This window comes from Hydra vulgaris, chromosome 13 (genome assembly GCF_038396675.1).
Source record: "Hydra vulgaris chromosome 13, alternate assembly HydraT2T_AEP".
Lineage (NCBI taxonomy): Eukaryota > Metazoa > Cnidaria > Hydrozoa > Anthoathecata > Hydridae > Hydra > Hydra vulgaris.
This window is the reverse complement of record NC_088932.1, coordinates 45,125,052-45,138,340: the sequence shown is the minus strand read 5'-3', so window position 1 is coordinate 45,138,340 and position 13,289 is coordinate 45,125,052. Positions and strand designations below refer to the sequence as shown.

Sequence of the window (13,289 nt, the reverse complement as noted above, 5' to 3'; positions counted from 1 at the left end):
TTTACATCTATAGGTATAATAGCATATATAAAAAAATATTTAATCTGATATGAGCAATATTAAATTGTTAAAAAATGATGAGGTGGTTGATAAAATTGTTGTGAAATTAGGAATTACCAACTAACAGAGAGGTTTTTTCGCTATTATTTGTATATCTTACATGGTGGTTTGATTTAAAACTAACTGGCAAAAAGAATTAGCATCTTCTAGTTTGTAAAAAAGCAAAGTGTATTTTTTGAAAAAGACATGAGTTTAAACAAAACAGAAAAAAATACTGTTAGAATGATACTGAATCTGATACTTGATTAAAAATGTAAAAAAATAAATATTATACGGCTCAACTTCTGAGTTTTACTAATAAGTTTTCATTTGATATTGCAACATCAAATGCAGCAGATTTGATTATAAAAAGAGATTTTTCTCTCAGACCAGTATTAATTTAGAGACTATAAAAGTAAAATGGAGAAAAAAAATCACAGAAAGTAAAAGCTATTAAAAAAGAAAATCAAAAAAATATATATAAAAAGTTAGATCCAATGTACGGCCAGAATTTGATAATGAAAAAAGAATTTGATAATGAAATAAAGAAAAAAATTTTCTTTTAAAATATTAGAATACCCTAATATAAGTTTCTTTAATAGCTGAAATGTTGAATCTTTCAGAGAAAAATCTGCGATGAACAGCAAACAAAGATGCTGTAAAACTAGGGAAAACACTCGTAGTAATGATTATTGACACAACTCCATCAAATTCAAGTTGGATAAATGTTTCTGCAAAGTTAATTGAACAACATTTCAATAAAAAGTTACTTTAGTGTGCCTGCAGACACCATGTCTTAAAAACAGTTTTGTCCTCTGTTTACTTAACAATTTTTGGAGAATGTCAATCTTCAAATTACAAGCCATTTAGACACTTTTAAAATGATGTATGACCTAAAGTTTCATTAAGTTTAGATACCACTTTTAGAAAAATTAAAATTTGAAGAGCCAGTCCTCAGTCCCCAGTCCCCAAAGAAGTAAAAATAATAATTTTTTTGTTTGGTTTACTTAACCCGAAATCTCAAAAAATGTGCATGTACAAACATAATTAATAAATCATTTAATGGCTTGAAATTCTACAAAGAAATCCTTATTAAAAAAAAATTGACAATCATGTTGCTGGTGCTGCCCTTGAAACATTTAATCGGCATCTTTGGTTCTTAAACAAAGAAATGTCTCCTCTCTTACAATTTTCTGATAACGTGTCTGATCACAATAAAGCTAAAACTGATCAAATAATTCTTAAGTGAAAACTATTTCTTCTTTTTAAACCAAATACTCGTTTAACTGATTTAGTTTAACCAAAATGAAGCAACATTCTAAATTTATTTGGATATTCAATCAAAGTTAGTGGTTAGTTAGCCCAATCCCCAAAGTTTTGGAAAGCAAACACAAATTTTCAACACATGTTTGAAATCTGTAAATGGTACTGCAGCACGAGCTGTTAAACTAATTCAAGACTATGTAAAATTTATTACCAAAGATGAAGAGCAGAAAGAACTTATTTTTTGTGTAGTAGAACACCACCGAAAAGTTCTTCTACAGATAAATATAAATTTCTAGTTCCACCAACTAAAACTCTTTCTTGCGTGATTCTTCATTCAGCCAAGTCTCATTCTTTTATTGTATCTGTCCCTGCATGCTTTAAAAACTTTTATTCGTCTAGTTTTTTTCCCCCACAGTTCAACTCTTTGAAACGCTCTTTAATCTTCATGTTTTCCTGACTTATACAACCTTCAACCTTTTAAGTCTTCTGTCAACCGTTTCCTTGCTCTAAAACTCTGTTCTTTTTTTCTTGTAACTCCCAACTTATTAGTGGTTGCTTGCAGCCTTGTTGGTGGTTGCTTGTAGCTTTGTTAGTGGTTGTTTGCAGCCTTGTTGGTGGTTGCTTGCAGCCTTGTTGGGAGTGAATCAGAGTAAAAAATAAACAAGCAATTCAAAAACTTAATTTTTGAAAATTTTTTTTTTTGTTATTTTAGGTGCTCCCAGAAGTGCTTACGGTCTTATCACAGAGCACCGCGGGAGAGTATTTAACAAAAAGTTCACGCCTTCTTCCGTACCAATGTCGCTTGTTGGGCTAGAGCTGACATCGAACCTCGGACCACTGGGTCCGAGGTTCTAAGCCAGAACTCTAACCACTGCGCCACGGCTGCTCAAGTTGCTCATTGAACTAATGCTTTTTTTATATTACTAATACCTTTCAAATATTTTTATTTTCTTGTCATAATTTAAAAAAAAATAACTTTAATTTTGAATTTTTTTATAATATAGTGTCACTTTAAAACACTTAAAGAAGAGTTATAAGGTGTCATATATAAAAAATTTTAAAAAAATATCATGTCATCATTATCAGGTTTGACTAATCTAAATTAAAAAAGAAAATTGTTTAAAATGTGAACTTCGTAGATTATCAAAACTTTTTTTACTCCTTTTTGTCAACATTTTAGAAAAAAAAACATTAAAATTTTTTTTTAGAAAAAAACATAACCCCATTAAATTTATAAGTTTAATGGGGTTCATTTGCAAATTTAGGAGCCTTTTTCGAAATTTACGGAGATTATTTAATTTTTTTTTATGTATAGTAATACCTAGTGGAAAAATTGTATAAATTTAAAAAAATATGTATAAAATTTTAAGTAAATAAATCTATTGAAATTTGAATTTTAATCATTAATTTAAAAAAACTTTTATTTATGTTTGTTTAGATTCAGTAGCGGAGTTGGTTGAAAAAGGTTCTATACCGGCAGAAAAGTTGCGTCGATGTCGAAGTATAAACAGGTGGCACTTATACGTTATGCTCTCCCAAAATGTTTCTCTTCAGAAATATCGTTATCATAGGTTAAAAAAAGCAACTCAGTTATCAGTTTCTGGTATGCTATTCAACATTCAATCGTCAAATTTAGTTATACCCATTAACAACGTATCATAGTAATATTTGTGTTATGAATTTTAATTCATGGAACAGTTGTTTTATAGAATAAAGCACTGTTTTTAATAATAGACATTGTTTAGAGAATCAATATAGCTACTACAGTTGATATTTTTTTGCAAAGTCTTTCACATTCAAAAAATGTTAAAGTTTAATATCAAATTTTGCATTTATATATTTTTAATTTTTTAGCTTTGTACTATTTAAGTTATTAATTTAATTTCAAAATTTAATCTTAAAATTTTTATTAAATGAATGAGGAAATTAGATATATATAAATAACTATGATAAGCTAAAAAAATTTAAAAAACCACCTGAAAAACACCCAGAAAACAGCTAAAAAAGAACAGAAGCTATGCTAAAAATGATTTTTTACATTTTAAGCTAACCGCTTGACCCCTTATATACTAAAAAAAATAATTCTGACTTATCAAGACCTCTTATTTATTAAGATCTTTTTTCTTAATTTGATGTAAGCATAACTTTTAAATGTATTAGCATTAATTCGCGGTTACAACTGCACACTAAAAAAAATATATAAATAACTTTAAGGGTATATCACATATCCTACCCCTTAAGGTAGGAAATTATACCCTTTAAGGTAGAACATTATACATACAAGGTAGCAAATTATAAATGACCATTTTTGGTATAATTTTCTACCTTAAAGGAGTAGAATGTGTAATATAGTTTAAAGGTAAAAATTTATATCATTTTTTTAGTGTGTATAATCAATTTTGTAATTAGCAAACAAGTTGCAGGGTTTCGTAATCGACAAACAAGTTGAAGGGTTTTAAAAAAATTAACATATCGTAAAATCGCCTAAGTTTGGTCACTTAAGTTTTGAGCATTTATTTATCACGCTTAAATAAAAAAATTTCAATTTTTTTTCTTAAAACAAAGAGAAAAGTACATCCATAATTAACATTATAAAAATAAAACTAGTACTCAATATTTATATAAAATGAAAACATCTATTTTGACCAAACTTTCAATACCATCTCATAAGTTCGGCCGCTTTATTAATACTAATGACATTTCACAAACTTAACGTCACAAATAATCAAAACTAACTTTAAAATGTTGTTTTATTGTAAAATTATGATATAAATTCAGGTAATACCAGTAATAAACTAAGGAGGGCATCGTCCCGGGCTTTAAAAAAAAATTGTTTTGGGGCACCAAAGAAAACAAGAAGGAGTATATAAAAAAAGGCCTTTTTAAATACAATTAGTAGGTTTTTAAATTTTTATTGTAATTAGTCAACTATTTTATTCCTTTGGCTGTTACACATTTGCTACGTCATTGGTTAATAAAATTAAAATTATATTTTTCAATTAAGTTAAAAAGGTTTTTTCAATTAACAAAAAAAACACTACTTAGCTTTAAAGAGCTTTGTATGTTTATTGGCAATTCTTCCATGTATCGTTGACCATGGTGGAACAGTAAGATCCACACAACCAATTGTCACAGGATTCGCAAAGTATCCATAATTGACGTTAAGCTGTAATTTTATCTCCAAAAAATATGTCTCAAGCTTGATAATTTTAGAACTCAAAGAACCGTCAGTTCGTTTTGAAATTATTAACAAATTTTTTATTCAAATAAAATACTATGGTGTGTATCCATTATAAAAATGTCAAAATTTACTGGTAAATTTACAGGTAAAGTTACCGGTAAATTTTACATTCGCAACACCTATCAACATTTCACGAAATTACTGCTCATTGTCTCCTTCGTTGTTAATATGTGAATGACCGAAGTTGGACTATTTCAAAATTTCACTAATTTTTATTCATAAAGTCGTTAATTTTCAAAAGTTAATAATTTTTTTTTGCAAATATAATTAATTTCGTGATTCTTAATAATACTAAGATTAAATACGATCATTTATTTTAATGATTTGGTTATTTTAAATAGTATGCATTATTTCAAATTGATGTTTTGCTAAAAAATTATTTCAGCAGGTTGCATATAAACATTATTATTTTTTATAGATCCATATTTACGAACTAATTATAAAAATTAATTTAAAAATTAAAAAGAATATTAATAACATTTATTTGTACTCAATATATCTAGAAAATAGCATCAACTTTTATCTAGAAGAATAAAGTTTCTTATTTTCAGATAACTCTGAAGTTACCCAGTCCGACACCTTGATTAAAAAAAAAGTCCATTACAGAACAACAAATAAACCACATATAGTAATCTGAAACTGGATGCGGTCTTAATACCTTTTTATCGCTGCAAAATTATTTTAAGTTACAACACATCATATACATAGATAATATTTAAAACTATTTTTAACAGATAATTTTTTGATGGGAAAACATGATATGCAATGGGGGTTAAACTCAATACTTTATACTTTTATACTTATAAAGCGAGCGATATACTGCTACCAAAAACTATACAAAGTATTTTTCAGACATTATTTCTTTACCATCGTATTTAAGGCCACTACATTTGTGGATATAAAGGAAAATATCATGAATTGAAGTGATTATGTTTTGCGCAAGACTAAGACCAGTTGTTCTAGATTTATATCCAATTAATTGCAAAATAAAAATAAAAAGATTTATATAAAGCGGTAGAAAATTTCAGTTAAACATTTAAATCATTGATAAAAATAAGATTACATGCAATAAGAATTTTTATAAGTTGAGAAAAGTAATACAAGTGTTGTTTAAAATAAGCTTTATGATAGGAAAGCAAAAAAGTTGAAATAAGGAAACATATATTTTAGGAAAGTAATTGCTTTTTCTTTGGAACAGCCTACAAAAGATAAAAGTAACGATAATTTAAACCATGATTTATTGTCACGTGCCAGTTTAACAAAATTAAACGTTTTCTATTATAACTTTATTCAACTTTTAACTTATCATGATCTTCATTTTATTTACCTGTACTTGAAAAATAATTGTGTGGTATTAGTGTGGTGGATCTTAATTAAAAAATATTGTGGTTGCAAAGCTCAGTTAAAAATGGCTAAATCAATTTAAAATGGTTAAAGTTTTAAATGAAATGTCAAATCCAGCTACTGTAAACTCAGCACTTAAATAGTTTTTTGGTAAGCAAAAATTTTGATCAAAAATAACGGACGTTACTTTGGTCTACTTAATCTTTTGGTTACTTAGTCATTATGACTATATAGAGCGGCCGTTGCGCAGTGGTTAGAGCGTTTTCTTCAGTTCAAAGCAAGGGTTCAAAGCAAGCTTTGAGCACATTTTGCGCCATTGGTAAGGTAGGAGGCGTGAACTTCCTATTTAAATGCACTTCTGTGACAAGACCATTAGGTCTTCTTGGGGCACCTAAAACAAAACCTAAAAAAAAAAACTTTTGGCTGTATTATGTGCTCCTATGCTGTGGCTCCTAAGCTAATTATCAAAATTTTCAGATATAAAGTCGGAAATTCAAAAAAAATACAATAATCTTGAATACTTAATAAAAATATAAATGGGTTTTCAGAAAAATTTTAATACAAAAAGTGTGTTGTGGGAAAAATCGTATTTTTTAACACATTATTAGCATTTATTATGCCTTATAGAATTTCAAGAAGAGTAGAATTGTGCAAACTCATGCCAAAATAATGACCGAGGAAAAATCGCTTTGGCTTGTTGGATTTTTTAGAAAACATTATTGCATTATATTATATACTGCAAGGTACCAGATGCATCCAGTACATATTAGGTGCAATAGCTGGTGGCCCTAGGTACAGTTGAAAAAAAGCTTATTGTAAAATATAAAATTTCATCTACAAGTTGGACTTTTATATTTTCAATCATTATTCCTATATTAATCCAAATTAATTACTATAGAGATGTATCATAACAATGCATGTCAATACTATATATGTGATCATAACAATTTTACTATTTTTAGACAAATCCGGGGCCTTGAATTGGGTCATTCAAAAAATCCTCAGGTATACAAACTTCCCCTACTATTTATAAAATTCTGCGTTACTTGAGGTTTAAAAAAACAGACCATAAATAATCACTTAAAGATTTGAACATTAAACATTTATTCTATTCATTATCTACTGCAAATCACTCTCCTCACATTATATTGAATATTTGTTGTTAATTTAATAGTCAAAGGCATTCACTTTAAGTATGCAAAATGTATTAATTTGTCATCAATAAAACATGTTATAAATACTTTTGTAGTTTAACAGTTTCGTAAAAAAACTTTAGCTCTAATAAAGTTAAAGTAAACTTAATACATTTAAGTAAAACTCATGGAGTCAATAAATCGCTGCAACCTGCTTGACAATAGATTTAGATTCCTTTTTTTTGTTGCCTTTTCGGCAACAAGAGCATGCTCGGTGTAGTTAAGGCGATATACAAATTATTCGGATTCTTTTATTTGAAATTAACATGATTTTATCTGCGTATTATGTTCAAATAAGAGCCATAGATATTATAATTTTTATTGCTTCAAGTTCTTTTTCAACATTCAAAGAAACTTTTTTTTTTAACAATTTTCAAAACCATTTTTCTACCCTAATAGTGAATCTAGAGAACACCATTTTAGAGTGTTTAGATCGATTTCGCTCATCGGTGTTAACATGAACTTTGTTAAGATCTTTTGAAAAAGTGCCTTAACCCACTATAGATCCTAGTTCTAATTGGTTCTGACGTATATTAACTATATATAGTTGTCAAAATACAACATTTCTATCAATTTTCATAAAAAGTACGAGAATTCCGACCAAGAAAGAGCTTATAATTAAGAAAAATCGTCAATAACCGATCAGATTATTAAACTACGATGTTCATTTCACCTAAAAAACGTATTTATTAAAAATCTTATTCAAATTGGACAAGCGATTGTGATCTTAAGATTCTTTTTAATAAATAAGAATCTTTGGTCTGAGTTTTTTCGCTACAAACATTTATATTTTATGATACCGCAAAGTTTATTATTTTAATTTTTTTCGTCTTTTCATAATTCACAGACCTAATTATTTAACGAAAATATGTCGTAGTCAACAAAATATCATACACACGCTATAATATTTTAAAGTTGCCCAACACCAAGTGAGTTAATTTGAGAAACGGGACAGTGCGAATAGATGTAAACGATGTGTGAACAGATGTAAACGAAAAACGTGCGAATTATGGCACCAACATTAACCATTAGCTAAAATGAAATGCTGCATTAAGTAAAATATAAATTTGGTCACAATCACACAATTAATTACAAATAATCAAAATCAATGGAGTAGTCAAAATTGAATATCATTTTAAAAAAAATCATCTAATTTAAAAAGTACTTACTATTTAATAGTGACGACAACAAAAATTTTAGTACAACTAACCATGGTTAGCTGCAGCTCTGTGGATTTTTAATAAACCAACTTGATAAATAGTATGAAGAACAGCCTAAATACATTTTCAGTAACATTTCGATTACTGATATCATTACCATGCAATATGCATTTCCAGTAACAATTGGATTGCGAGTACAGGTTTTATTGCACTTATCTAACAATAGTGTAATAACGTTTTGTTATGCATGGCATAAAATTGATTTGGCATGCAATAAAAAACTATTTAACATTGTTATATAGCAAATTATTTGTTTGTGTATAAAAAAAAAAGTCTACATTATGCATACTTAACATAATATATTCCTAGTGGGAATGCGTCGTCTAGGGGACATCCGTCGTACGTCCCGTGCCTACTGGGTAATCCATAACTGTTTTAGAAAAAGTAGCAATACTTTTTTTAAACTATTATAAAAATCTCAAATGAAATCGATTAATGTTTATATATGCTTTAACAGTGTTGTAATAATAATGACGAAAATATAGATAAACAAAATAACTGATATAAAACTTTCAAAGAAATAAAATATATATATATATATATATATATATATATATATATATATATATATATATATATATATATATATATATATATATATATATATATATATATCCACACAACTCGTTAAATGTCAGTTTACTAAAAAAAAATTAAAAACTTATAGCGTAATCAACAGACATGACAACTTTACCAAAGACGTGACGTAAGGAGTAATATCACTTATGCTGTAACAGCTATAAGTGTGGTTCTAGTAATTTTCAAAAATAATAATCATCTGTAATCAATAGCTTTTATTAGCTAACATAAAATAGTATATGGTACAAGTTTTCAAAATTTTTTAAGTGTTATTAGCACGTAAATTAGCAAATTTTTTTGAATGGTAAATCTTGTGGAAAACTGTATTGCCCCCTATTGTTGAGGTTTGGCTGGCACAATATAAACACTACATCGCCTTTATCAATGGCAGAGATGTCATCTTTCTCCGGAAACGTGAAAAATTCCTGGCCAGATCTTCTCAAAAAATTTATGAAAAACTCATTTCCATCTGCAACTAAGGCTTGAATTAACCCAACATAGTATTTGACAATTTTTTTGGAAGTTTGAAACTTCACAATCACAAAGTCATTCATTTTAATAGACAAGCTGTCCTCCTCGCTATCGCCGTATACACTGTGATAACTTAGTCTCTTTCTTTTTACATTTACTTGGACCTTGGTTTTTTTGTGCCAAACCTTTGGATATTGTTCCTTCAGCAAGTGCTTTCTTCCTTTTCAAGGATCGTTGACCTGGTAAAGTATGTTAAGGAATTTCTTAAAACAGAAGCAAATAAAATTATTTATAAAAAAAAAATTACAAAATTAAATAACAGTTAAATAAGGTTTTTGATGCACAACTTATTTCAATATTTTATGAATATAAGGCTCGCTGAAAAACTAAATATTAATGTTCAAACATTCTTGATGGCTAAGTACCTAGAACATTTAAGCTATGCAAAAGTTTTTAATATTCAATATGAGCCAATTTAAATTTATACATTAAAAGGATACGAGGATGAAGATCTGTCAAAGATTCAGTAGGGATTAGTACTTCTCCAATACTATAGTGATTGCATTTTGTACCATTGTCACATTCAGTGCATGTCAGCCTTCTGATATACAACGTTTCTTTTTTAGTGGATTTCCAAAACACCTCATGAACTTGTAAAGTCCCCTTGAAAGTTGTTAGGTTTTTCGATACACATTTCTCATAGAAATTGAAATCTGTTTTTTTAATAGTATAAATGGTTATACTTGGACACTTTTCTTTTATTTCTTCAACCAAACAATTAATATCAGGAATATCTTTCCCTTGTCCTATTATTCTGTCTGCCGTTCTTTTGATACATCCCCCTATTCTATCAGGGGCACCTTTTCCATGCCCCTTTTCTGTGAAATGCCATCTCATTGTAGTAGCTCCAAACTCTTTTCGAAAAAAAGTGCCTAGCAAATAGAATATGAACTTGTGTCGGTACTGTTGAGAAGTACTATCGCTAAGAAAATAAACTGTTTCAATGATAGGCAGCTTTTCTTTCAAGTCATTAATAACAGGCTTTAAATGTGCACAGATCCCAACAAAGTCGTGTTGCCTGTTATTTGAAAATGTACAGTAAGATTTTGGCTTTATTTTTGTTTTCAGAAATACTGTAATAGTACGCCACAACTGTATGGATTGACACTTGGTTTCTTGATCCACCAAAATGGAGCAATTGAATTTCTTTTGAGTATTTGCAATTGCAATTTTCTGAAAAATCACAATGAATGAAAATATCCCTAAGCCCCAAGTTATTTTTTATTTCTGATGTAGCTTTTTACTGGTGTTTTATATTGCATACAAGCCTCATAAACTTTTCTAACATGTTATTAATAAAAAGTAAAAACAGCTGTTTTTTAGCTAATGTTAACTCTTCTTTTACAGTTTTGAAACATGTCTTCATTTTACCTTTTACCAAAACTTCAACTCTTTTTTTAGACCATTGGGGAAAAGTTGCTTGTTCATTCTCAGATTCTTTATAAACTATTTTTTTGTTTAAACAGCATACTCCACATTTTCTTTCTAGGCACAATTCTCTCAGCTCGCCATCACATGTTATACTTTTTAGCAAGTCAGTGGGATATTTATATACCAACATCTTTAAAGTATACAACTTTTCAAGAACCAAAGCAAAATTCTCATGGTCAATACAAAGACAAGTATCTCGTTTACGGAAGTCTGGTTGAACTACCCGAAAGGGTCTCAATTTACAAAATGTGCTATAAGATGTTGAATTTAACTCGTTTGTTTGTTTAAAGTCATTGTACAAATTTAACATTGTATCATTCAATAGTCTTTTCTTTTTTTTCAGTTTGTTTCTTGTTATTGTTTCTTTTTTCCCAGCAGTAAGCCTACTAGAGCTATCTTTTTCTAAAAAGTTTTGTACTTCCATCTTAAGTTTTTGTTGTTTTAGTATATTTGAGAGTTGATGTGTATGATATGGATTGCGTGGTAAGATATATCTTGAAGTAAGATTGTTAAGGCTTCTTTGAAGTCTGTACTTCTTTATTATCTTTGCGTTTAATACTCTGGCAAAAACCTTTTTTTTGTTAATACATCTCTCAGTAGAAAAATTTGATCGTATTTGTGTCTTTAACACTTCGCTAAAAAGCAAGCTTTTCTTTACTTCCTTTGAGCATTTTGTACCACTAGTCATTTTTTTAACCACCTTTCGAAAAGTATTATCTTTTGCAGACTGCAGTCTGGAGAACTTTTGTTTATATTTATCACATCTTTGCTTTAACAATTTGTTTTTTTCGTCTAATTTTTGGATTTTTTTCTTTAACCCTTCTCTATACTTTCAACGAACTTTTAGCCCGCTGCTTTTTCTGGAACTAGATTCTTGACTGGGACCAGGAAGTACATTGAAGTCTAGTTCATTGTCGATAGGAATATTTACGATTGGGCTTTCAGGTGGTGTTGACAAATATTCAATTAGTTATTGTCTTTTCTTTTTCATTTCTCGACATCTTGTGGTCCGTTCCTTCCAACCTTTTCTTACTGATCTTTTATCCCTTTCTGAAAGTTCATGAATTTTCTTCCATGTTACTTTTTTTCTTTCTCTGTCTTTTTGTTATTGTTCTTCATACTTTTCTGGGTTTTCAGCTTTCATCTTCTCCCTCGCCTTTTTCATACTTAGTTTCTTCAATTCTCTAGTTTTTTCTATCTTTCCCATCTTTGTAATCTATCAGGCTGGAAACATTTATCTTTTTTCTAATAATTAATTGGCTAAATGAGCAAAGTTTTAAAATATTAAAAATAGCATAAATAGACATTAAAAAATCCATATACAAGTAAAATTGTTATTTGTGGTCACGTCCGTTCCACTGGTGTCACGTCTGTTGCTTCCTGCATTCCACAGATGTGACATCTACAGACGTGACAGATTAAAGAAAAAAGCCTAAAAGGGGTGCTATGTTTTGAGGCTAAGACTTTGTTCCCCTTGGAGTAAACATGTCCAGGTAATAGCGAGTAATTAAAATTATTGCTTATAAAAAAAATAAATTTACATACTCTATAAATGTTTACCACAGATGTGACACACTCACACTAACAAATTCAACTTTTAAAGCTTTAACGCTTATTAACACTAAACAACTCCACCAAACCTTTCTTCAATTTTACTCATTAATAAAAATAGTATTAACTTGAAAGAAAAAATTACTTGTGACAGTATATTGCTACCTTTCTGGAGAATCACCCTTATATATCTGTGTGTGTGTGTATATATTTAATATAATACAAAGATATATATATTATATATATATATATATATATATATATATATATATATATATATGTATATATATATATATATATATATATATATATATATATATAATATATATACATATATATATATATATATATATATATATAATATACATATATATATATATATATATATATATATATATATATATATATATAATATATATACTATATATATATATATATATATATATATATATATATATATATATATATAATATGTATATATATATATATATATATATATATATATATATATATATATATATATATATATATATAAAATATATATACATAACAAGATGCCACATAGCTTTAACAAAAAAACAGGAATGGCAGGCTACCAGTGGGCAGAAAGCTTTTTTAAACACAATCCTGTTATTTCTTTGCGTATGCCAGAGGGAATTTCTGGAGCTAGAGCAATGGGATTGCTGTGAATAAATTTTTTGAACATCTGACTAAAAGCATAGATGAAAATAACATAACTCCAAATAATATATTTATATATATATTGTTGACAAGATAGGAATTTCTTCAGTACCGAAAAAAGTGTCAAAAGTAATTGCTAAGAGGGGTAAAAAACAAGTTGGAACTCTAACATCAGCTGAATAAGGGAAAATCATAACAATCGAAATGTGTATG

General features: G+C 28.2%; 1 protein-coding gene across 10 annotated transcripts in view; it reads left to right on the top strand.

Moving 5' to 3' along the window:
* LOC100213859 (stimulated by retinoic acid gene 6 protein-like) overlaps nucleotides 1–3,200 on the top strand; it is a 130,945-nt gene extending 127,745 nt beyond the window's left edge. For all 10 annotated transcript variants that reach the window (XR_010643080.1, XM_065815477.1, XM_065815476.1 and 7 more), the window contains one exon: nucleotides 2,744–3,200. Coding sequence is in view for 9 of the 10 variants with exons in the window: in XM_065815477.1 (XP_065671549.1) it covers nucleotides 2,744–2,967 (224 nt within the window). In the remaining variant the exon portion in view is untranslated. The remainder of the gene's footprint in view (nucleotides 1–2,743) is intronic.
* The last annotated feature ends 10,089 nt before the right edge of the window (nucleotides 3,201–13,289 follow it).